Source organism: Andrena cerasifolii, chromosome 2 (genome assembly GCF_050908995.1).
Source record: "Andrena cerasifolii isolate SP2316 chromosome 2, iyAndCera1_principal, whole genome shotgun sequence".
NCBI lineage: Eukaryota > Metazoa > Arthropoda > Insecta > Hymenoptera > Andrenidae > Andrena > Andrena cerasifolii.
This window is the reverse complement of record NC_135119.1, coordinates 8,666,854-8,694,046: the sequence shown is the minus strand read 5'-3', so window position 1 is coordinate 8,694,046 and position 27,193 is coordinate 8,666,854. Positions and strand designations below refer to the sequence as shown.

The 27,193-nt window shown below is 38.0% G+C and overlaps 2 protein-coding genes across 6 annotated transcripts; one reads left to right on the top strand and one right to left on the bottom strand.

The window, feature by feature from the left end:
* Window positions 1-127: 127 nt before the first annotated feature.
* Window positions 128-7,127, top strand: LOC143365984 (ras-related protein Rab-38-like). 3 transcript variants are annotated; one of them, XR_013084633.1, is made up of 7 exons: window positions 128-758; window positions 1,340-1,372; window positions 4,160-4,256; window positions 5,115-5,171; window positions 5,259-5,503; window positions 6,184-6,785; window positions 6,873-7,127. XR_013084633.1 is itself a non-coding variant. In XM_076806649.1 (6 exons), exons 1-6 carry the CDS (start codon window positions 656-658, stop codon window positions 6,306-6,308), a joined length of 660 nt encoding a protein of 219 aa, XP_076662764.1. In that variant the 5' UTR covers window positions 128-655; the 3' UTR covers window positions 6,309-7,127. The 3 variants fall into 3 exon arrangements, 2 of the variants coding, with proteins under 2 accessions (XP_076662764.1, XP_076662766.1); XM_076806649.1 differs by having other exon boundaries at window positions 6,184-7,127; XM_076806651.1 differs by having other exon boundaries at window positions 128-768; window positions 6,184-7,127.
* Window positions 6,969-27,117, bottom strand: Moody (G-protein coupled receptor moody). 3 transcript variants are annotated; one of them, XM_076806636.1, is made up of 9 exons: window positions 26,646-27,117; window positions 13,488-13,632; window positions 12,327-12,467; window positions 12,013-12,183; window positions 11,715-11,842; window positions 11,463-11,616; window positions 10,954-11,153; window positions 9,841-10,110; window positions 6,969-7,646 (listed from the first exon to the last, which is right to left on the bottom strand). In XM_076806636.1, exons 2-8 carry the CDS (start codon window positions 13,565-13,567, stop codon window positions 9,878-9,880), a joined length of 1,107 nt encoding a protein of 368 aa, XP_076662751.1. In that variant the 5' UTR covers window positions 13,568-13,632; window positions 26,646-27,117; the 3' UTR covers window positions 6,969-7,646; window positions 9,841-9,877. The 3 variants fall into 3 exon arrangements, with proteins under 3 accessions (XP_076662751.1, XP_076662750.1, XP_076662752.1); XM_076806635.1 differs by having other exon boundaries at window positions 9,922-10,110; XM_076806637.1 differs by lacking the exon at window positions 13,488-13,632 and having other exon boundaries at window positions 9,922-10,110.
* Between the last annotated feature and the right edge of the window lie 76 nt (window positions 27,118-27,193).

Here is a 27,193-nt window from a genome sequence, read left to right as displayed (position 1 = left end):
TGACTAAACAATTCACTTTCCAACTGCACGAAACCCGTCCCATCCACCAAAATTAGGCCCATTAAAATTCTCCATTTCATCGACGTCGTCCATTGCAATTACGTCTTAAATGCACAGTACTTAAGCTTCCGCAAGGAAGCTCAATCGAGAAAAAATGTTACCAGCTTCCAAGAACCTTGGCATTACACACTTACACTATACTGCTGAGAATAGTGTGCGTCAGTAACTTGCAGCGATACCACGCTTCTCGGTAATAACTTCGCACACTTGCGTGCCAAATACAGATTATCTCGCGTCAAATTAAATGCTGCTATTACGAGCGAGCAACTCTCTTGGGATATACGCCGAGGGGGATATCAGGAGCTAACAGTGCCGGTTTCTGATATCCGAAATTGAAGTTCACGAGAGCGAAAGAGTATTTACCACGAGGCAGCAGAGGATAGAGGCGACGGCACGCTACAAGCACAATAGATCCAGGAGGAAAGCGCCGCAAGAAGACGACCCCTGGAGGTCGAGGCTCGAGACCGTCTCATCTTCCTCTCGTAGTCCATGGTCTGCCATCTAAGTTGAGAGCACGAGGATACGAAGAATACGCGTGGTTCCGTTCGAGCGGGAGACGAGCACCGCGAAGGTTCCAATCGAAGTTTCAATCGAGATGAATGGACGGAAGCCAAGGAGGGACTCTGATGTCCTGCTGTCCAAGTTCGGCCACAAGGAGTTCCTATTCAAGTTCCTCGTGATCGGCGACTATGGCGTCGGTGCGTCGAGATCGTTTTAGTTGCATTCGAATATTCGACACCGTGGATACCTGTTCAACTTGTTGTGCCTTGCAGAAATATTGGGGCGAACTTTTGTGCAACACCGTTGAGTGTTTTGTTGATAACTCGAGAGCCCGCGGCTCGTTTTCAGCGTCCACTTTGGAGGTTAGTGCTGCAAGGTCCGGAAATGTGTTCAAATAACGGGTGGCAAAGAATGCATTTGACGGCACGAATCCCCAACAATGTTGCTTTACACCCGAGTGGGTCTCTGATTGGCCACTATATCTCTGCAAGGCACAGTGTTTTCTTCCTGTTCACATTGGACACCTTCGATATTGTAAATCGTTCAACGATCTCCACTTTGTGACGTTCGTACGTTGCGCGGGTATTCAGAAATGGTTGGACGAATTTTGTTAAATTTGTGTGACCGAGGGAATCGTAGCGAGCACGATGTTTTAGAGGAATGGTGCTTTTACTTTCGATACGAATTATGTCGAAACATCTTCAGAAACGAGTTCATCGCGAGTGATCAAGAGGCGGAGAGATTATGTGGATAACGATCTTATCTTAATTCCTTTCAGGGAAAACTGCACTCGTGAGGAGATACACAGAAGGTAATGAAAATCACATGTACTATTTCGAGTGTTTTATCTGATTGATAGAATGGTGTTTATGTAAAGTGACTGAATGTGTGCACGTAGGGGAGACCGGGGCTAGTTGATACAGGGGCAGGTTGATACAGACGAATTATCTCGACACCGTATATATGCACCTCCATTTGAGCGAGATATGTGAAGTTTGTTGTTCAATTAGTTCCTACAATCCAACGTACGTGTGTGTACATTAACGTTGACAATCGTTTTTTAGCCGTTTCCGTTTATATGGGGAAACAGTAAATAGTTTTGTTACATCCAAATTGATCGTCCAAATAACATTTTTTCATTCGATTTGTATGTATTTTCTCAAGTTTTCGCTTACTATATATTAAAGAGGAAGGACCAAAGTATATTTCGGCATATTTGTTATTAAGGAATTAATTCAAATAAAATTTTTAAAAATTGATGCATTGATAGGGCAAATGTAAACCATCACAGGGGAAAATTTTCCCTCCTTTTCTTTCACCGGAACTTCTTTGTTTAATGCAGCCATAAAGAATGTACCGATATTGAAAGTTTGCCAAATAAAACAATGAAATCTATGTATGATAAGTGGTACAATTGTTGACCCCGTCCTCTTTATCAGCCAAGAGTTTTATTTTTCCATTAAAATTAGCAAATGAATAAGTTGAACAAATTGTTAAACTTCAAGTTGAAAGTATTTTATTTATTGATTTAATAATGAGTACTTCACGAATTTTAAAAATTAAAATTCATTATCTTTCCTCTAGTCATTCATTCATAAGTTGATTTGTTATCAAAGCGATGAATATTTTTATCGAATATCAAACTCGAAGAATATTGAGATTAAATAAAAAAAATACAATTACGAAATTAATTAAAGGGGACAAAAGATAATAGACAGTAAACAAAAGTGGTCGATGAAAGATTGGGTAGTCTTTTCAACACAATTCTTTCATAAAATTTCTCACACTTCAATAATCAATTTAATTAGAAAAAGAAAAGACGAGCGAAAAAAAAGTCATCACGATGAGTCATACTTCGTGGTAATTGTTTCCACGTACATATTCATAAACCATGTTTGGTTTTGGACAACATTATATTTCTCCATGTTCTGTAACGCGGGCATTTATCTTAAAAAGAAAGTCAAATTGCTCGATCTCGTTAATCTCGAACGTCAAAACATGTTTGCACTTTCTTCCTGACGCTATCTTGGACGGTTACAAATATTTCCGAACTGACATTTCCAAATGCATTCGTTCTCTGTATTTTCATACTACCGGGTATAATTAGTCAATGAGTAAAAACTTTTCTACGTACCTTCGTACGGATGATATTTTATATACTTCAATAGAAGAAATATCTAGTCAAGTTAAATCTGCAAACCTGAATCATTATTGTTTAAAATTACAACAACAAATCGAATGAAGAAGATAACGTTCGAACTTAAAATATTTTTCAGTCAATAATCATTCTGTAATGGACCTGCTGATATTCCATATATATTTAATCATAGTGTATATCCTCAAACTTTTCAAAAATATTAATAAATTATTTGTATACATTCAATTTAAAGACTTCTGCATGTTGAATTATTTTTAATCAACATATTAACTGAAATACATACCTATACATACACTTATCGTGCCGCAAGTAGAAATATGCATAATCAGGGCCGTTCCCGGGTTTTGGCCGCCCAGATGCAAAAACAATATTGCCGCCCTTATTAATTCAGTATTCTTTAATTAAGAATTTATTATGCAGTGATTACTTTTATATCTATACATACATAATTTTAAACAGTTATCATGCAAAAGAGTTTCGATTATTATTCTTATTAATCAAAATTTGACATATAATAGACGGCCTGCGGCCGCCCCTAGGTTTGCCCGCCCAGGTGCGGAGGCACCTTCTGCACCCCCGCCAGGAACGGCCCTGCGCATAATAGCACAATCACACGTGTCATCTTATCTAGGTATCCTAATACCCCAAAGATGTGCGTCATTTTATGCTACACCTGCAATCAATAATGAACTGAAAATAATCACTCTTCTGTTTTCGTTCTTGACCCAATTCAGTTAATCTGTGCTAAATTAATCACTCATAAAAAGAACTGTATAAAGTGCTTGATAACGCTGAAAACCCAACAGAATTTATTGCAATTTTTTGTATTTTTAAATGATTTTACTCAGCTTCGATCCTCTGTATGTTTGCTGTATGGTTCAAATCTGGCAACTCACTTTTTACCCATATCCACCAGTCCAATTGTCTTGAATTTTTTATAAAAAAAATGAAAGAATAATCCATAAACACTAAAAATTAGAAAATAACAAAATATAAAAAAATCTATGTTAAACGAGTATATTAAAAATGCACTAAAAACTAAAAAATAATTATTTTCCTGTACTACAATTTCGATGGTGATATGTGACTTTAAATAAAATCATAAAAACTCTGCGATTATCTTTTTTCTTTATAATTCTACAGGATAATCACAGAGTTTGTATGATTTTATTTAAAGTCACATAGCACCATCGAAATTGTAGTACAAGAAAATAATTATTTTTTAGTGTATTTTTAGTAAATTAATTTAACAAAAAAATTTTTTTCATATATTTTTTTGATACGTGGTTTCAGTTTCATTGAAATGAGTATTGTTTCGACAGTGAGTGAAGCAATTATGTATTTGATATTGCTTGGTTGTTTTTTTATTGACAATATTGGGAAATGTAATTAATACTCGAGGAATATTGATTTGTTAATCATCACGACCACTTTTTGCAGGAAGATTCACGTCCAATTACAAGATCACCATAGGAGCTGATTTTGCGATAAAATCGCTTGAATGGGACCCTCACACTAAAATAAACATGCAACTATGGTAATTTTTAATACGCTCATTTGTCTTAATGCTGATTTATGCGTTTATTCGACAAAAACGTCGAAGTTACAATACGTTTGCCAGTAAAGTCTAAACAGACTGTTTACCTACATATGTATGTAAATTTGTAATCTATACTATTGTATAAAATTGAAGTTGCATACTTTGAAATGCGGTTTCTCAGTAAATATGAACTGTACGCACAAATGTGTTACATCACTTTGTTCGTTCTGGCAACAGGAAGGTTCTACCGTTTTTATTTTTTTTAAATAATAGTAGTTTGGGACGCGACCGCCAGGTGGCGACCGGGCGACCGCTTCTCGCTTGCAAAACAGCACCGCGGCGGGAAAAAGTGGCCGAGGGCTCGCGAGTTTACAGATTGCAGATTACAGATTATGAATCAATCACGCTAATATTTCGGTCAAAGCCGAGACGCGGGATGCTGCTAGTATTGTATAAAATACGAGAAATTTGAATAATCTCGTGGGTATTACATGTTATATTGGATAACATTGGAAAATGCCTTTTTTGTTTTCTTGCAGATACAAAAAAGCAAAATACATATTCAAAGGAATGTTTAAGAACTGAAAAATATTTTTTTTAAATATTTCCTATAACTATTTATATTTTATGTGATCTCTTCTTATGTAAACTGAACTTTATCATCGAGTGATACTCGTTCAATCAAATAAGAAGTATCATTCAATCGAAGTAAAATATTCTAATTGGCAAATATCTAAATAGAAAACAAAAAGGTTTTGGATGGAAGCATTTTTTGCCTATGAAACACAGATCGGCTTTTAATAATTAATATGGCGCAGCTTTTTGCTTCGTACACTGATCCACTTAAATTTTCAGGGACATAGCTGGTCACGAAAGGTTTGGGTACATGACCAGGGTTTATTACAAATACGCGTAGGTACTTTTTCAGTAGATAAGATACTAACTTTAAATAAGCAATGCCAAACAGATAATCACTATAAATTCAAACATCTTTTTCAGAGTGGCTGCAGCATTAGTTTTCGATATTTCACGGATAGCAACGTTTCACTCGATAAAAAAATGGCTTAACGACCTGAGGGAAAAGGTCACGCTACCAGATGGATCCAACATACCAGTAGTCCTTTTGGCGAACAAGTGCGATATTCCTTGCCCTGTAGTTCCAACCGAGCAAATTGCAAAATTTTGCAAAGAAAATAACATAGGGGGTTGGTACATAACTTCTGCGAAAGAAAATACGAATATTGGTGAGTGCAATATTGACTGACAATGAGTTGCAATGTATGCTGCGTTAAGTTTGCTTCCACGTTCAATTTCAATTCCATTACCGATCATTGAAGTTGACAGTTGAAAAATAAATTTCCAAATCTTGTTGATACACAGTGTGGCATAGCAAGATTGGAAAGGAAGTGCTTCCTTGTGTAACAATAAGTGGAAATTGCGGAAGACATCGTTTTTATATTTGTATAAATTTCTGCTATCAAAAAAATTCACTTGAGAATCTCGTTTTTATTGGGAACAATTTTTGTTTTAAAACAAGTTTTAAACCGACACGCAGATGAGGAAGTTAATACATAGTATATTTGAGAAATTCGATAAATATGGCAGAATATCGAATTTCAGATTTTTAAGGCACATATACTTATACCTACTTATTAAAACCCTCCATAATCGTATCTTATTGAATCCTTGTTTGCAATCACTTTCGACGTAATTACAAAATATTATATTGCTTCCCATTAAAACAAAAAAAATTAAGCTGATCTTTTAAGTTTTCAAAAATAATTTCATTCACAAAAAAATGTTATCACTATATTATAATCTCCTCAAATGTGTATTTTTCTTCTATTAATTAGTAATTGGTAATTACCATGTGATTGGAGTCCTATAAACACCAATATCGAGCGATCTTTTTCTGCTGTTACAGACGTGGCGATGCGTTATTTAGTGGAAAACGTTCTCAAAACGAAAATTGACGGAGGAATTCGAGATTCTGTGAGATTGCGGGACAGGCCTCCGATCCGAGAGAAAAGCGGGTGCTGCAAATCATGATCGAACTCCAAGTGTCATTTACGCCATAATCATCGTTGTTCCAAAGAATTATCTCTCTTTTAAACAAACTTTTACCCGCGGAGCATATGTTTTAATATGTTTACGATATCACTCGTAATTCGTCCGTGTTGCGAGCGTAACGCATCCAATGTGTATTTTAACGGAACAAAAGGACTAGGAAGCATTCAACATATTTATTCCTCGACAGCACAGCATAGACATATATAGACGGAGCGTAAGCTGAGGGGGGTGTAAGATTCGCGGTAGAGGGAGCGATACAGGCAAATCGGGTAACGCAGTGGTTATGCGTGCCGAATGCTTCCGAAGCTAACCCGACGTGCCTGTATCTGACTTCTGCCTTTTCCCCTCCAAGCCTACCGTTCTCCTCGCCAATAGTCCCAGCTTCTGCTTCGTCTATATATGTCTACGCAGCAGAGCCTCATACGGGTGTTATCGCGATGCATCGTTAAATTTAAAGTAACGTCGATAAAATCCGGGGACCTTTGTATTCAACAATTGTAGCTGGTGCTAATAGAGTTACCAATTTTTTTTTACAGCCATTAGGTATATATTTCTACGAAAGTTAATTAACGTAAAGGGTGATGTTATGTATTCGTTAGGTACACACCACTTCAAGGAAGGAAGAAGTTAAAGCATGAGTAATAGAAAAGTGTATTTAATTTGTACTTTCTCGCGTTTAGTTTAACCAAGGCGAGTATCGAATAAATATCTGGAGACTTCGTAACGTTCAAAACATAACGTTACCGAAGTCCATTCATATTGTCACTGTATTTCTTACATTATATCGATAGAAATTAACGTAAGGTCTTCTATATACAAATATATTTCCTGCGAAACCTTTGGTAAAAATTCGAGAATACTGCTCAGCGTCTCGAGCATTAGGTACACGCAGTATCATCCACTGCGCCTCTGTGAACATCTCACAAGCCACTCGACAAATAACTTACTTCTACTTTCTATTATACAATACACTATGGCCATTCTTCTACCACTTAACAGTTTCGCTGTAACCTTTGCTCTCGTTCTCATCCTCTGTTGTTTTTTTTTAATCCCTTGAGCAACCTCGTCCATTTACAGGCTTCTTCTCATTTGCATACCTACGTATATCCTGCAAACGTCCCGTATTACATCTTTGAACGTCAAACATTCTCTTTTTGCCTGTATGCTCAAAGGATTAAACATATTTGCATTAATTTCTCTTTCTTCATCGGTTCGAGCCCAGACTTTAGGGTCCCTCATCGAGCTGAGAATTCCTCACGGGATTCATAGCAATGGAGACCGTCGATACCATCGTCTTGCTGAAGTCCTTCGAATAGTCTGGACAAAAAGAAACTCCGTAAAAAATAGACGTCGGATTCGTAATACCGGTTCTCCTTCGAACGCGTGCTTCAACAATCAACGGAACGCAATAAGCACAGCAAGCGGGGAACTGTTAATGAGGAAAACCGACGAACCGGATGATTCATGGGCATGGTTAGCTCGAATGCTCACGTCTTTGAATGCAATTTTGTTATTCTGCAATGGAAGATGTTCAGTTTATAAATACAGGTCGGGGCGTCGTTCGTGGTGTAACGAGAAGGGGGCGATTCTTCGTCTTCGAATAAATCGAAGATGCAGAATACATCTTTTTTATGAGACTTAAGGGGTCATGCTCAGTCAGGAGGCCGAAAAAAAAGATGGTCTTTGGAAATTTTTTACTCAAAAGCTATAACACATTTCTCAAAAAAAATTTTTTTCCTTTTAAGTATTGCATCTAGTACCGTGCATAGACATTTTTTTATTTAAAAATATTTATCAATAACTAAGTTATTGTCCATCACTCGAAGGTTCTCTAAAAAAAGGCTTCTGCGGTGACCACACTGCTGGTTAAAAGTCGATCGTCTAAAATAAAAAATTCAAAAGAATTTACTTATTATATTATATTATCTAGTATTTGAACGAAGATGACCCCTTAAGTAGTTTTCGAGAATCTCGATTTCGGGTATTGGTCGTTGAATTCAGTATTCCTGGTTCAAATAATTTTACGGCTGTAGTTTTATAGATAGTTATCTTCTATTATGTTAAAAGTTACTGAGAATGTAGAAAATACCATGTTTCTTAAGTTTTCGAATTCTACAAATCTGCGCATACCCGTTTCTTTATTTTTCTTTGGAAAAGATTTTTAATTTCTTCGCAAAGTTTGTTTTTAATAGGATTCTAGAAGTACCTACTAGTCAAATCGTGTGATGTTTGGAAATTTTATTTGAAAAATGGAATACTTGTCATATAAGAAAGTAAAGAATTTTAAATATATATACAACTCAGACACGCTCGTCAGATTCTGAATATTCAAAATCGATTTTCACCACAAGAGGGTCTGCTGCAATGGAATGTTATTTTTGACTGCATACACCACGAAGTACCCCTCACACTCCACAGATACAACAAATCACAGGTCGTAAGGAATAAATAGTAAGAAATATGTACCTAATTCGTTACAAAAATCTTAGGGCCCACTTTTCCTCCAGCAGAATTTCCCTTTTCAAACGTTCTAAACAATTTAAATAGACAAACTATACCTAGATCACAACATAACAATTAAGTTCTACCACCAAAGATTAAACAACTGACAACTATGAGATCACAGTTCACACAAGACCATACTCAATATTATACCAGTCAAAAAAATATTTTAAACGAAAATTTGTTCTCCGAAATTAAAAATAAACGTGGATTAAAAGAAATAAATAAAAATCATAAAAAGCTAGTTGCATTTAATGCATTGATGTTTAGAGAACGTATATGGTGGTCCTTAGCAATAGATGACGAAAGAACTGTTCAGCTTTTTGATTGTACCCCCTAGAATGGTACCAATCCGTCGGGAAAGTCGCTTTCCTGACTATAAGAAGGATATATTCTTGCACTTAATGCAAGACAATGAATGAGAAGCAGATTCATAAAAAAATATTGCATTTTGTACCAACTAGTATCTCACTTTAAACAATAATGATGCATTTTTAAACCATGTAAGGAATTTCATTTTCCTCCATTCAAGCCTGAAGCAGAGCGAACCCATGGCCGGTTGCGGTCAAATAGCCACCAAAATAATAGCTGCAGAGACTATATTACAATCTGAAGCAACTTCCAGCAGTAGGGGCACTGCAAGTTACACCGATGACCACTAAACAAAAGAAAAAGAAGAACACGACAGCTATCTAGCTGGAAAAACTTTGCCAGAGGGTCCCCAGTAAGTAGCTTATGGGATTTTACATATAAAACTTGAGGGCTCTTGGGGCATATTTTGTCATTATCCGATCAAGCCCATCTTGTACACGTATTATTTATTTATCGACTGGGACCATTCCAGGTGGTGCGGCCGAAAAAATTCGGTGGTGAAAAGATAAGGACCACCCTAACACAGGCATACACACACAAACATATAGGAGAAGAGATAGGCAAACACACTGACATGCCGGAAGGAAGATGAAATTGCAATCTTAGAAAGCAGCGAATTTCTGTGCCCTTGACTTACGAAGTGAGCGAAGTGTGGTCGCTTAGCTCGCGTTCGGTCAGAGCTTGGTGAGCGTTACCACGCGACGGGGCTCGAAGTTACCTTGGCCGTAGTCCTGTTGGTGATGGAGGCCTGGCGCGCTGCTCCCGTAGGGTGTCAGGCCCGCCCTAATCCGTGAACAGCCGATCACCCCCGCGTACGCCTGCCTGTACTGCTTGTTCATGATCACGTAAATTATTGGATTCACGCAGGAGGCAAAGTACAGGAGAAGGTAGCCCACAACGTGAAACTCTGGGGGAAACAACAACGTGTATGCGTGGACGTTAGATAATTTGCTACGTATGGTACCGTTAGGAATGGATAATTGTATAAAAAATATTTTGTGTTCAGAGAATAGAATTTCTAACGATATCTTGAATTTGGTGAATTATTTTCATAAGTAGGAAATTGTTTGTCTGATTATTAGGGAGACAGTGATATCATCTGAGGGAGGGGTATCATTTTTTCATGATTGTTTTGGATTATATTGTATGGCGATTTTATTGTGTCTAATTCTTTTGTATTTTGAAATAAGTATTCTCGGTTATACATAGGCACATTGTGATTTTTTTCTTGTGGGATTTGTAAGGAAATAGGAGATAGATATTCGTTTTTCAAATATAAAGGATGGTCGTAGGGTTTGGTAGTTAAGTTTGATGTTAAGATAGAGAAAATTAGGTACACTATTCTGTGATTTCCAAATTCCAATTTTCTAGGACATGCATTGATGCACCTGCAAGATGCAACTTATATAATTGCTCTTAAGAGTTACATAAATTTAAGGTAAAAATTAATACGTAAGTACTTCGTATTTTATGGTACCGTAAACTGGGGTGACTTTGCTCACTTTTGCTCACTGTATTAATTCTGCTTTTTCCAATTACATACTGTCTATCACTATTTAAATGCCAATTTCATGTACAGATATTCCAGTAGAGAAAATAGTTTGCAACGCACTATGTGACCCACCGAATTAAGTTACAATTCCTGGTAGGTATGTCCGTTTTCGCAGCTCAAGAGGTGTTTGATAAATGTTAGTAAAGCAATTCTTCGATATGCGCAGATTTATTACACACTACTTAAGTGATTCATTACCTGGGTATCTGACGTCAGCATCGGCGACCTTAACGATCGTAATGGGAAGATAACAGGCGACAAAGCTAAGGAAAATGGCAAGGACCATTTTCGTGATCCGCCATTCACTGCGCCTCTGTTTGATTTCTCTGGTGTCCCTCCCAGGTGTATGTGGCGATTTTATCGTTGGTGTCGCGTGTTTTCGCATTCTCGACTCGGATCTACAAATCGTAGAACGTGTTATTTGTTATTAATAAGTTGTTATTAAGTACACATTCCAATTATGTTAAGCTCTTTAAAACTCATGCTACTTGAACGTTTGTTACTACGAAACCTTCATTTTTATTCTAAGGCGTTTAATATAGAATAGAATTTTATTTTTCTTAAACATAAATTGCGAATAACAGACAAAAGGGGTAGGTACGTTCTATAATAAATACATCTAGGCCGCGATTGTATTTGCGCTCCATTTCTTGTAAGTTATAGTTAAATCGCCCAGTAATTAATATTCAGCGAAAATAACTATTTACCTGTGTACAACCCAGAATATTTTAGTGTAACATCCAACGATCACTAGACAGGGTATCACAAAACCCATGACGAAAAGGAATGTCTTCGACGTGTGACCTCTGTCATCTTTCACGATCGAGCAGGTTTCTAAGTTTGAGTCGTAATCGAATTTGCCTGGAGGATATGAAAAAGGAAAAAAAGAGGTGAAAGAGCCTGATACTCGTGGATCTGTATTTATAAACGAAGATATATGTATATGCAAACTGTCTTACCCCAAATTCCAAATAGGGTAGGCACTTGCATTCCGTACGAGAAAATCCAGCAGAATAAAATCATGAATGCAATCCAATATTTCTTATAAACTTTGCTGTACAAGCCATGATGAGCTATCATGATGTATCTGGAAAACAGTACGCGAGTGTTTGTAAAATAGTTTCCTTTGAATTAAATACTTCAAATGGTAGAAATGAGTGTTCCATTTGGGAGACTGAGAATTATAGTGTAAGCCTGAGAGTTACAGTGATGTCATTCGAATTCATCTAATCCTTTGTACAGACTCAACTTTATTACCTGTTGATGGTGATGACTGCAACGGAGAGCAGACTGACGCCAACATTTCCATACCTCAGAAAGGGTACAAGGACACAGAGGAATCGCATTTCCGCCCAACTAGCGTCCACGAACCTGATGGAATCAAATGGCAGCACTAGGAGACAAAAGACGAAGTCTGCGACGCAGAGGCTGCAAACGTTGCAAGAGAAATTTTATCGATACTATTCATTATCATACAATACGGTGTTCTAAATGACTAAAATAGGATACACGTATACAGGGTCATCCGTTAAAACAGCAACCTACGCGCGCGCGAACAGACTAAAATGTACCTTATAATGAAAGCAGCTGCGACGTTGCGAACTTTGGGATACTTGCTCAGCGCAATGATTGTCAGCAAATTGCCAGTAAGGCCAATGATCATAATTAGAATGGCAATCACAGCCGCGAATGTCCTCAGCGCCTTCGGAAATCTATGCATACAAACTTGATAGATTTCAAATCTTCTCGGGGACAGATGCACGCGGAATATCTTACAAGTACATACTATAAGTAATTAATTTTTGCACACAAAAAGTTTAAAGTGTTACAAAATGGTTAAAAAATACTTTGTCCATTCGACGCGTCAAAATATTGAGAAAAGTATAAGCATATACGATTGCTTTTTTCTTTTAATAATAATAAACTTTCGAAATTCGAGCGAAAACAATCAATCATCTTGCTACAGTCAGTTTTTAATATCTATTTAAAAATGAAAATTCTATAATTAGGTAGGTTAAAATACTGCTGGACGGTCGCTTAAAAACTAATTCTAAGAAATAAATGTTAAAAGATATTAGATGCATAATGTGTAAGTGTAAATAAAATTACATCTTTAGTTTCGTATTTAAAATTACATTTCTTGGCACTGTTTGGCTACTGTGTGTGAAATGGTGAATAATATTGTAAAATTAATTGCGATAATAAGATCTTTAATTATACAGGCTATTCCACATTAGTTAGCCAACACAAATGTTGTTTACATTAGGCATATAAAGAACGCGGTTTAGACGAGATTTAGGTGTACATTCCCGTAGGTAGTGGTCAAAGAAAAGTTTAAACTGTGCACGATAACAGAAATAAGACAGTTCCATTAGAAAAGGTAATATCTTTAAATTTATATCGCATAGATTGCCGGGATTCCCAAAATAGACCACTGATACCAAGGTAACAAAGGTAAAGTCTAGCAAAGTCTGTTTGCAAAAATATGAGTTTTAAACTTTCTTTTGACCACCACTGTACACCTTACAGTGTGAGGCTTACACGTTGGATGTCACGATTTTTTCACCATCGGAGACGTTTCAGATATTTGATAACAATTCTTTTAAACGCAAGCGTGTATTTTCGCGAGTATAGCAGTGCACTAACTTTGAAACAGTAGGATCTATAACTTTTATTTCATACTTTCTATACACTTTTGTTTGTATGTATATGGCGATAGTGTTTCTAGTCACCTCGACAGCTCGTCATCAATTATCGCGCTTTCCGTGTTGTTTTCGGAAACACGTAGCAACCACGTGGCCAAATTGTCCATTTCGACGGTGACGAATCGTTGTTTCGTTTCGAGTGATTCATTCGACTTCGGTCAACCTCCGACGCCTGGAAATAGATGAGCAAATAGAAGAAAATGAGAGGCAGATCAGTTTCGTATCACTTATCGAATTTGTTTCAGCCAGATTGTAAACTAATCTACGTATGTATATAGTCACGGTTGCTGATGTTTGTTGCGTGACGTTTTACACATTATGCAGGGTGAATCTACTGTGGCTAATATCTATATTAGTTTTAATAGCCATTTGATATTAGGTCGACCGCGTCTCCGGGATTTACCCTACGCGTTGGGAGCCTAAAATCCAGCAACGTTGCACTTCGACAGGGCACGGACTCGGCCCGTCTGGCCCGTCGTCTCAGCGAGCGCGGTCACCCGGCCCGGGCCCAGCGGACAACGAAGAGCCGCCGAGTTCCCACCGAGCTCGGCAGCTCCTCACCTCCATAAGCTTACCACAGAGGCTTGGCACGGCACGGACGGCCCGGCTCGGTGGGCGGCTGTATAAACCGACCTTAGCCCTGCACTTTGCTGTTGGGGCCGCGAGGCAGCCTCGCATCGAGGAGAATATCATGCTCGAGGTAGCGCAAAGCTGCCACGGGAGCATCACGAGGCTGCTTCGCAAAGTGAAGAGGAACGGGGAATCCACTCCGCGAGGCACGACTTTGGTTCGCAAAGTGATCAGGCGTGCCTCGCGAGCAATCCTCGCGACGTCGATACACACCTTTACAGTGTCATTTATGCCTGCAGAAGTGTGGCGTGCGTTTGGGCTTTGGACTGTTCCGAGGGGAGCAGAAGGCGACCAGTAGGCATGGCAAAGGGTCATAAAATGTAAACCGAAGGTTTCGCAGCCTTGACGTTTTCGTCGGTTGCAGGCGGGAAAACCTTTCCCCTCTTCACTCGGGGTTTTCCCTACTTTGCACTCGGCACGCATTTCATTCGGGATGCTAACGAATGCGACCGATGACCATTCTTCGGCCTTGAATTCTAGGGACGCACAGAATTATCCGCACGCTGTTCTAACGCAGAACAAGTCGCGTTATAGATAAGATTAAACATTTTTGTTGAATTTACTTCGGAGTTCACTCATGTTTCCCACCTCAGAAGAGTTTCTTTAACTGCTTTTGTTTGAATTTCAATAGGGGTTACACCCAAAAGTTCCTGTATCCATATAATGTTATGGTTGAACGTAAATGCCGGGTGTTTCGTCCTGGTCCTCGAGAAAATGATGACATGTCCACGCTCCCCAAGTCCTTATCGTTATTGAACACGAAAGTAACACGTATTTCTTCTATTCATTCGTTAATTCTATTCAGATAACCTAGCTGGTATCAGAGATTGTAACCGTAACCTTGATCGGGTTCGGCTGTCGGTATCGTAGGGTAACCCGCATAACCGGGTGACTCGTGGCACCAGGCACAAAGTAACCCGGTTAACCCTTTCTTAGAGGGGGTACAGTAATGGTAGGGGTCGCTGTTTTTCCCCATTTTCGTGATACCAAGCTGTAGGTATTGGGAAGTACTGTGAGAGCGCCATCTACTAAAGTAAGCTCTGTAATCGGGTGAATCGCGTTACAGGACTGGTGTCACACAAGTATCGAAACAGTGCAATAATGTTTTTGTCATTAAATAGTCTGTTAAATTTTACAAAATCGATCGTCAAACAGTCGAAATTCCCAATACTGCCAATTACATCTGACAGCTAACCTGATTAGACTGCTTTAATTTTCGCCACCAGAGAGCGCAGCGGAAATAAGAAAATGCCAATACAGATTTCAACTAGGGCTAATCTAAGCTAAATATTCGAATATATCGAATAATTATATATATTCTAAATAATCAAATAATCTAAGCTAAATATTCGAATACCAGGGAATTCGAATTTGAGATTTTGATGATTTATAATATTTTTATTTCTACACCCGTTGTTATAACGAATACTCCAGATTATTCGAATACTCCTGATTATTCGAAAATTTGAATATTCGAAAATTTGAATATTCGAAGAAATTATTCGTATTCGAAAATTTGAATATTCGAAGAAATTATTCGAAGTTTATTAACCTATGTTTATTAACATAGGTTGTAATTGTGTTCAATGGAATAGGAAAAATTATCCCAGGAAAAATTTGAATTAGGGAAGAGGGGAGCCACAATCGACGAGTGAAAATTCATATGAAAATTTGTGACTGTTTTTTTTTCTCCGCAATCACTTTCTACATAGAGTAGAAGTAACACTGTAATTCACAAATATGTAAAGGGCTAATTTATTTAATTCAATGCAACCGCGGGCATTCATATCGCACCAACTTGGGAACAAGCATTCCCACGAAAAGGAAACTGCGATCAAAATCAGAAGTACACCAGAAGTGGCGGAGCTGTTTGGAAGCACTTTCCTGCAACGAATCGAAACCTGTTCAAAGAAATCATTTAATTCGATTCTTCACTATTGACGCAACTGTTACTAATTGCAAACCATTCTACTACCTTTGGGAAATTATTCTTCTATTTACGAGAAAAGTTCGATGGTAATTAATTATCACGTTTTACGTAGTATTTATAAGATTTAAAAAAAAACCTGAAAATTCTTTAACTTATGTTCGTTTGTACACCGCCACTGTTAAATTGTAACAATTTAGCAACATGCACGAAGCGCGTTGGAAGGATATTAATCATGAAAAGTGATGGAGGAATTCATTATTATTTATGGGGTCGACAGAAGGGTATGTATACTCATCCTCCGGAAGTAGGTCTTCCGGAGGATTTAAAAAGGACGACATAAGATGTGTTTGCAGAATACCTACCATCTCGGCCAATCTCCTTTAATTTCAGGCGATTATTTATGGTAATTATTAGATTAAGATTATTTCTTTACACAGGGTGGTTTGTAATTCGTTGTACAACCCAGGGGACATGCTTCGTCTAAAAATGATGAAATTTGACTGAAATTCAATTTTTTTCGGTACATTCGCTTGGTTTTAAATAAACGTCTGTTTTGATCTATGAAAATGCTTGGAAATATAAGTATTTTAGTACTGTATAAGTATTTCACTGAATACATACTGTTTTCATAAATCTTTTAAACGAAATAAATTCCACAAAAAATGACGAAAGCGTTGGCGTCGAAATTAAATACTTCGCTTCGCACAATGAGGAAAAGAGCGAGCTAAAAGATAGGAAGATGTCGTAGACAACAAAGGAAATAGTGTCAGGCAGTATTATCTTAATGAATGTGTTTTTATGGCAAATTCAATCTTCATTTTAAAAGTAAAGAAAAATTGCCGGTGCATCACTTAATAATTAATATCAAAAGAGATTAGCAAATAACAAGGATATCAATGAAGAGACTATACACTCGGTGCAGGCTATGCTGGATTTGGTAAACTAGGGTTAAGCTGGGGTGCGTTAACCTCGATTGAGCTTAATTAAGAGAAATTAACGGACACCCGGTACTAGGCGCTCCCTCGTGACAAAAAACTCGTCAAAACTTATAGAAGACATGGGAACCAACGGGTGATGTTGCCTCAGTTGTTCATTCTACATTAGACCTATCGTTATCTCAGCATCTACTGCGACTGCATTCACTTCGTAGTCATTTTTATCGTTATAGTATAATCTCAGCGTTATCTGTACCATTCGAATAAGTGAATTTGTTACTCGATGTTGAATTAGGTAAATTTGTCATTTTATGACAATCCTCTTTTGGGGTGATTGCACTTTTATTGAAATCTCTTGCTGGGTTATGGGTCGTTCACTTCGATCCTTTTGGATATCTTTTTATCAGTTTTGATGGATGACAAAAGTACAACAATTGTTTAGAGTTTGTAGTTATAGTACGCTTTGGCCACCAAGTTCGTTTAATTTGAACCCCCTTCATATTTTATTATGGGGATTTCTCGGGAATATAGTGTGTCCATAGTTATTTCTTCTAGCGAATTTCCTCCTGATTACAACGCAATTTTTGTTTGCTGCCCAAATCCACTAGAAGGGGGTGAAATTAACCCCTGAAAATTCGGCTATTTTCCGATTTTGTGTTGTAACTCGCAAACTGTAAGAGATAGAAACAAAGTTCCAAGACAAAAGTCACTTCTTTTAATTAGATCTATCATTTGGTAAAAAAAAATTATTTCACAGTTCCCGAGTTGCAACACAAAATCGGAAAATAACCGGATTTTCAGGGGTCAATTCCCCCCGCTTAGAGTGAATTTGGGCGGCATAAAAAAATTGCGTTATAATCAGGAGGAAATCCCCTACATATTCGCAAAGTCTCAGATTTTTTCGAATTTCCGGGTTCGGGATCATTCCTTGTTAGTGCCTAACGTATGGGGGATAGCAACATTAGCAACGCGGCTCCAGTAACGACAAACCTTTCAACTTAATTTTCTTGCGAAATTTTGAATAATATGTTCCACGCGTTGGATACATTATTCTACATGGTGTACGCTAGGTACGCGCAAAATTTGAACTGAATTGGTGACCCCCTAACCTAATGAACTCTCCTTGTATGGTAAAGTGATACACAAAGCTCAACTTCCACGGATAAAAAGTAAAGCTTCTACTGTCTCACGGGTATGGGAATTGGAACCCCGATTTTTCAGGTCTTGACTGATGATTAAGAAATTTTCTATTACTTACCCTTGTACATTTGAAAAATCTCTATTAGGCGACAGTTACCTATCTAGCCACTTCAGTGACTCAACTCCTTGTTAAAGTATTGCATACGACACGCCTTCTCAAAGCCACCCACGCGCTATCTGATCTCGACGAGTTTGCGTACAGCATAATTCCGTGTTCCTGAAATTCCCGAACTACTATAGAGCCCCGTCACCACCCTAATATTTCAGCAGTCCACCTTGGCGAGCATGGCAAAACTGTGAATAGACGTCACGTTATGTTCCGTGGAATCCACATCGCGGTGGTTTGACGTCACCAAATGATTTCCGAGTTAATCACGCTGCGAATGCCGATGAATGAGTCAAGTTGAGTCACGGTGAAAGTGCCTAAGCCGATTCACGAGGCGATTGGCGCGCGTAGCGCGCACGTACTTATGCACACATCATCTGATCGTCGCGCTCATTGTGAAGATACATGGCACTGGTCTCGTCTAAATGACCATTGGTTTCATTCATAGAGACGATAGCGATGTGTATCTACAATTTTTCAACCGTGCGAAGTTGAATCTGTTAGCCGAGACATTTCGCGATCAAACACCTCTCGTCTATTTCAAGCCGATTAAACGCGAATTATTTCACTTTATTCAAAGTGAATACTTGAGGGGAGACCGGGGCTAATTGATACAGGGGGCAAGTTGATACATGACCGTATATATGTAGCTCCATTTCAGCGAGATATGTGAAGTTTGTTGTTCAATTATTTCCTACAATCTAACGTACGTGTGTGTACATTGACGTTAACAGTCGTTTTTTAACTGTTTTCGTTTATACAGGGAAAAAGTAAATAGTTTTGATGCATACAAATTGATCGCCCAAATAACATTTTTTCATTCATTTTGTATGCATTTTCTGAAGTTTTCGCTTACTATATATTAAAGAGAAAGGACCAAAGTATATATTGGCATATTTGTTATTAAGTAATTGATTAAAATAAAAAATGAAAAAAAAATTGAAAACAGAATAACGTATCAAATAGCCCCGGTCTCCCCTACACGTAGTCTTGTACTATTAGGGTGGCCCTTATTTATACGTGACGAAATGTCTCTTTATGTTTATTTGCTCTCACCCCATAGAACGGTGCCATTTCATAAAAAAAAAATAGTCCCTGAAAAAGATGATTGCAATCGGACAACAGGAAAGGGTGCCGACCAGGCCTTAAAGTTTAGAATTCATCAATGGTTTGAATTCGAAGACATTTCGCACTTCTTAATAGGCACTCCAACCCCTTCGAGGGTCGAAATCCATAAAATTAGGAGAGGCACCACGGGGGGTTGACCTCGTCACGGGGTACCAGGCGGCATCTCTTTGGTCAGGCGCACCGAGAGAATCACCCTGTATATCTGATACCGACTTTAGTTCTAGTTGACGATTAAAGGGAACGAGCGAGAGAAGAGATCAGATTAGGAGGGTAGAGGAACGATATCGTAAACGTGTTCTCCAAACGAGCTGAAAGTCAAGAAGCAGTAAACAGTCTGTGTCGAGGGAAACGAAACACGATCAGAATAATGGAGCTGCATTATTTGTTACGCGGATGATATTCCTGGCGTTAACGCTGCTCCAGCGCTATTAGAGAATGCGGAATGAAATTTACGATCGTTCGTATTTCGAGAGCAACACGTGGATACAGTGCACACGTGCATCGAGCTCAGGGAAAGCTCGCCCACGCGATCGAAACTAGGTAAACAATGTTTCTGGGCCGAAGTCAAATTGCATCCATCCATAAGCAGCTTGAAGCATGAATGGAATATGATTACGAATGATCCCTATCGATGCGAGTCGCTGTGCTTGTCTTTCCTAAGGCTACGAGCTACGATACTGTATATGGAGAAAGTGCACGGTTCTATTTAAGAGAAATGATGAGTTTCAAATTCTAGAAAGGCTTCCAATAGTGAAGCTGTTATGTCAATCGTATACGTATAAGTTTAGAAATTCGACTAAACTATGACTACCGAGAAACAGCAACGCTTCCAATGCGTATGCTGCAACAGCAGGTGGGTAAATCGACTGCCAAATTTCAAATATACCCATCATTATATTTATAAGATTTCGCGTTATGAAGGCTCAACCGACTTTTCGATGTAACTGATTATATAGATTATGTAGTAATTCATAAGAAACAAAGAAGTTGTAATAAACGTATTTAAGGTGTATTTCCAATGTGACGCCCTGATAAAGTACAGCTGTTTAGATTTTTTTTGTCACAAAAAGAATGTGTTTACTAAATTGAAGTTTCGTCTATTTATTAATACGTGTTTTGGGAATACAACAATTTTTTTTCCTATTTTTTTAATGCTTGCATGTCCCAAAATAAGGGGGTGTAATATGCGCTGTGAAAGAAAGACGCTTCGATTGCGTGGTCGATTTTGGAGGAACCATGTATCTGGGGCGGTGGTAATCAGGGAGATTTTTAATCAGCATGACTGTCGCCATGGTCCGAACTAGAATCACACATTTTCGTTGTTTTTTTCTCAACGAACGATAGTCATTTTTCCTTTTTCCCTCCTCTCTCCTTCGGGGCCCAGCAGCAGCGACGCACCGGGAGACAGGTGGTGTGGTGATGGTCACCCATCTTTCCCCAGTACGCCGCCCCGTGATGATTAACTTCGGTGATCTTACGGGAACCGGTGTTTCCATCACGGCATTGGCCGCTGGTCAACTATATTAGGTACAAAATTTCCATTATTCTGACTGAGACTTGAAATTCCTTACTACTTCTAAATGGCGATTGACGTATCATAAATTCGCGGAAAGGATTAGGGCGAGCTTGGATTAGGGCGAGGGACTGCAAGCTGATTTTCCAATTAGGGGACAGTGGAATCCATACCTGCGTGTCCCATGAGTATCCTGCTCCTTTGAGCAGGGTGTGTGCACATTCAACAGAAGGTATTCCAAGTCCCTTAATGGCATTATTACCTCCTAGTCTCTACCTGGTAGTACCTGCAACCCTCCAAGGGTATCTTGGTAATGCGCAATTTAAAGATTATGTACTTGGTCCCAGGAGAATTTTTTAAAATTATCCACTCTGTTTTATACTGTAGTGACTCTTTATGAAGAAATAGTGCTGGACAAGATTTCAGGTCCGATTTTTAAAATAAAATTAAATTTAAATGTTTCGCAAACATTTCTTATTTATGAAGATTAAAAGAAATGTGTATTTTGTATTTTCAACGCTACAGGTTAAGGCTGTTACGTCTCTGTCACCAGTGAGAATTCTTCACTTCCAATGTCTATATCGTGTATATTCCTGCGAATTTCGGTGCCATGTTTTGGGAAAACATTCTTGACGTATCAAACATTGAAAATATGTAAAAAAAAATCTCGGTGTATGTCCCCTCCTAAAGGTTTAAAAAATAGTCCCTGAAAAATAAATATACACATGTTTTAGCCTTCATAAATAAAAAGGGCTCGAGAAGCATTTAAGCTTACAAAATTAGAAAAAAAAATTGTTCACATTTTTCAGTTTTTCGGACTTTTCTCCGAAACCGTTTGTCGCATGCGAAAAAGTAATACAATATAAAAGATGCTCCTTGTCTGGATCTGCAACTTTTGTTTAACATGTTTTTTTTTATATAATCAATAACTTGGAGGATAATTAAACAAAATCGACTTTGCGAGGTGTTAAGTAATTATTTAAATGGCTTAAATTTTACACAGATTTTTTTTTATTAATTGGAACTATTCTGAGGGGGAGGGGGTACCGCGAAGAAAATTCGAAAGTCGAGAATAACAGCCACCCTAATGAAACTCGAAGAAGTTGGAATGATTCGAAGGAAGTATCGCTAGCCGGAAAAATTTTGAGATGCTCGAAAAAATGTAGTGACCACCAAGACACTTTGAGCGGCTCCAAAAAAATTGAGCCAACTTAAAAGAATCTAGTACGAAAAAGTTCAAGTACTCAACTCGATTCACTTTTCACCATTCGAAAGTCCCCAGTAACAAATTACTAAATATACTGGGTCAGCAAATATGACGACGCTGGTGTGCAAGGGGTTAAGGGGAAATGGAGCAGATGCTTATATCGCAATTGAGGATTCACGCTAGTTTCTGAGAATTCTAGATTGTCTTTAATTAAGCACCACATACTTGCTGGCGAGTAGGGTGTCGGTTAACAAAAATTGCGATCACCTCGGTAACTGTATTACATATTGCCAACAGGAAACATTTTGAAAGAACCACGTAACTGTGTTTGCCGGTCGCTCTTTACGTTGCTATAAATATTTCGCTGCGGATTGACACGCGTGAAACAGGCTTATGCAAATATCCAGATGAAGACTGAGTTGGTAAAAATCGAGAAGCATAATAGATGACACGTATCTTGAGAGTTATAATCTCAACAGACCCAACGAAATATTGTTAATTATTTAATAAACCGGTAGTTTAATAATAAAAAAAAATATTGGCATCGAGGGATATAGAGAAATTAGATATTTCGTTATATTTGTTATGGCACAGTGGATAATAAACGTAATATCGCTTGTGCGAATGAAAGGTTTCGCAGACGCTGGGAACTATGCAAAGAGAGTAACGCAACGTCGAGGAATTATATTTTTGCAATTTTGTGGCATACTTTTGCACAATCAAGTTTCGCCTTACTACGTTGCTTTTGTTTTGGTACCAACTTCCCCAATAAAATTTCGTGCTAATTCGAGAGATACATATCATGGAGCTGCTTAGTTATACTTTCTGACGTTTGTCTCTACTAGAATCTACTTTTCTCTCAAGCAGACTTGGACAATATTGGAATCAGTTTTTATTAACACGAACCTTTTAGAAGATTTACTAGGTCCTACGAGAAAAATGATAATGTTCCACTTCCATGGAAAGTTTTCATTGAAGTTGCAGATAAAATTGCTAATACGGACCAATTATAAACAATTTCTTGTTAGTAACTGAAATAATAATGGACAACAAAATTCCCTTTTCAATTCTATGTGATTACAATAAAAATATCCTTGTAAGAATGAAGCAAGTACCAAAGCTGTACTCGTGCAAATTCTGCTGCAAATAACAATAAAACATTCATCAGTACAGCTTTGGTACTTGCTTGATTCTTACATGTACAGGGTGTCCATTAAATCATTATGCAGCCGAGCAAAAGATGAGTTCTTACAAAAACCCATATATAAAGCAGATGAAGCAGATATAGAAAATAAAGATCGTGTATTTGTTGTTGATAAAATGTCTTGATTTGGGAAAAAATGGCTGATGTTTAAAGTAAAAGTTTCAATTTTCATCATAAATCGTGCCTGATTTTCGTCAATTAAAAGGAAACTAAGCATCGGATAAAAAAAAGCCTTCGTTCAAATACTAGATAATATAATATAATAAGTAAATTCTTTTGAATTTTTTATTTCAGATAATCGACTTTCGAGCAGCAGTGGTCACCGCAGAAGCCTTTTTTTGAGAGAACCTTCGAGTGATGGACAATAACTTAGTTATTGATAGATATTTTTAAACGAAAAAATTACGATGCACGGTACTAGATGCAATCCTTAAAAGGAAAAAAGATTTTTCGAGAAATGTGTTATAGCTTTTGAGTAAAAAATTTCCAAAGACCACCCTTTTTTCGGCCTCCTGACTGAGTATGACCCCTTTAAAAAAAAAAACGTAAAATGTAAGGAATAAATATATAAAAAATGTACTATAACAATAAGAAGAACAGTCCCAATTTTATGATAAATTCTCTTTTACACTATTCCTTATACGTCGCGTGTTTATTACGTAAAGTAAATGAAGTGGCAGTAACAGGGACGCTGGCAGTAATTGGGACATTTACCCTATGGCCGCGCAAGTAATAGTCGACAGGTAAGCCAATACCCAAGTCGCAGGTGAAAAATATTTAGCGCACATTTAGTCTTATGAGGAAAAATCATTTCTCTCGGAAAATAAGCGAACGAACACAAAGTTATTCTACATTTTTGACGCGCCACCATTTTCTCGCAAATGTCACTCAAAGTAGATGAAATGAGCGCAGCATTTGTAGCAGCATTAATTTCAATACTACATAGGTACATCGTGTTCGCGACATATTCGGATCCCGCCCACAATACCACGTGCTGTTGCCGCTTGCCGCCTGCACCAGCAGAACCGTCAAAGGGGAGAGCGAGACAGGTGCCAGCAAGAACAGCGAAGGAAAGGAGAGAAAATACGTGGACGTCATACGAGCATCGCTTATTGTCGGTAGCCTTCTTTCGCCTTCGAAGCTGCTCGTTGTCGCGCGAGAAACGCATATACGCGTTTTTTGCCCCGATCTTGGCATTGGTCCCCGAAACGGCACACATGTCTGGGGGCTAATCGCTCTGCGGAGACTTGCCGAGGATCGGTCCTCCCTGGTCTAAATCGGACAAACGGTTCTACGAGCTTTGACGATTAGCGCGTTAATTGCCACGCGATTATCCCGCGCTTCTTGAGCATTTATAGGGTAAAGGACCCAATTACTGACACCTAACCAATTACCGTCACCTTAAGCTATTTTGCTTAAAATAACGAATAAATAATCGTTGTAAAGTCATACGCAAAAAGAATTATGTAATTCAACCTATAATCTATACTACAGATTATACAGTATAGTTCATTTATTCGTTATTTTAAGTAAAATAGCTTAAGGTGACAGTAATTGGTTAGGTGTCAGTAATTGGGCCCTTTACCCTATACACTGATCCCAATGTGTAGATATGAGAGTAAATACCATGTAGCTCAGTGGCGTATTCAGTATACATCCATGGGTTCGTTTATTGTAAGTGTTTGAATGAAAAATTGGAATTGCATGTGGGGGGACGTTGGTGACTCACATGGGAGTAGTGTTCCTTCTCGAGAATTTCTCGAGAAATTTTATAATTGTTTATTTCTTATTTCTCGAGAAATTTTATAATTGTTTATTTCTTATTTCTCGAGAAATTTTATAATTGTTTATTTCTTATTTCGCGAGAAATTTTATAATTGTTTATTTCTTATTTCTCGAGAAATTTTATAATTGTTTATTTCTTATTTCTCGAGAAATTTTATAATTGTTTATTTCTTATTTCTCGAGAAATTTTATAATTGTTTATTTCTTATTTCTCGAGAAATTTTATAATTGTTTATTTCTTATTTCTCGAGAAATTTTATAATTGTTTATTTCTTATTTCTCGAGAAATACTATAATTTCTGTAACAGATTTTGCCACAAAAAATAAAGAGATTCGCTGCCGCTACATTAGACGCATAGTGTTATTTGAAAATAAATTTTAAAACCAAACAGTAATGTTTCGCTTTGTAAATATTTTGTATTAAATAAATAAATTTACCAATTATATTTAATATCTATTTTTTTCATTTACACAAGTTTCGTATAAATTAGACAGGAATAATCGTTTAGTTAAAGTTTTCTTGTGTTTTTGATAAATATTATCAACATTGTTCCAAAAATATAATTTTCGCAATGTTTTTTTTTAATTTCTCGAGAATTCTCAAGAAATATGATCTTATTTCCGATTTCTCGAGAAACAAAGAATATAGAGAAATCAGGAACACTACATGGCAGTCGACTTCGGCTTCGAATCGCATGCATATGGAAGAACGCAGAAGAGTGATTCGAGTGGCCAGGTTTTGGGAAGAGGAATATGGCCCCTCTTTCGCGAGGATGTGGGAACTTAATTTGGAGTAATAGTAAAGGCAACCTGCACTCCGAAATGAAATAGTGAAGAATATATGAAGTTGAAGAGGACGGTTGATTGAATGATAACAAAGGGATTGTTGGTAACACACCTAAATGAGTTCGAAATGCATTGTCAACTTCATCAAGAAATAGAAGAATATGTTTTGTGTAATAAATCGAAGAGGATACAATAAAGCTGAAGATCGACATGTCAACGGCTTGTCTTCGACTGTACATCCCCCAATAATTTTGTCTCGTAGCATCAGATTTTACGTTAATTTATACAATAGCTTCATATCGCTCAATAAATCTACACGACACTTTAAACAGACTATTTTAAAGAACATTGGAAGTGAGGTTGCACTTTCGAACATGAAGATTTCATAAGAAATGTAGCTCTCTTTGAATTTGCAGAATTTTCGAACTTGATCGCCGAATCGTGTAGATAAAACTTTCGAAATCCCCCGACTCTGTATATCCCGATATTTTACATTAAACTTTCATTCAAATCACATGCTATAGCAGATATTCTACTTCGAAGTCATCGCTTTCAGCGGTGACTGCGATCCTCCCCATTCTACTAAATTTCAATATCACATCACGCGAAGAAGTAACAGTTAAATTCGTCTATTTAGTTAACAAAAATTCCACCTGCTGAATTCACAGAGCGATGCCAAACATCGAACCGATACGAAACAACTGAATCTTGGCTGAACCAACGGCAGAATAAAAATCGTACATATTCGGATTTCGACTGACCGCGTTAATCCTTCTCGCGGGCCATGGTCACGGTGATTCGTACCCAGCGGAACATCCGCAGGCGATCAGGGAGACCACGTCCGATTTCCTCTTGAGTCACGGGCGACGCGCCCGAATCGAAAGTGTAAGTCCACGCGTTGCCTGCCGTTCGCACGATTCACTGATCCGAAGCCAATATACAAATCGATCGACGGACGTAGAACTATGTAGACCCACTTCGGAGCAGTCCAAAAAGACACTTCCCCTCCTTTCGCTATCGCGTAAATATCTTTTCTCACGGTATTGCTGCGCAGATACACTAAGTCTCTGGAGGTGGCAGTTTGACAGTCGGCTCGTGATTTTCAATGAATTATTTATGTTCCTGAGTGGCACTGTCCGTTGTAGAGGATCCAGGAACGGGGACCGATTGTTACACGAAGAAATCGAAGAGCTGCGTGGAACGACACGTTCGAACGACCCATCCGTCACCGTCACCGTGGATGGACTGCTTGCCGCGCTAGATACGGGCTACGGGCCCAGCAGTCTCTGGAGGGTGGAGGGGGGGGGGG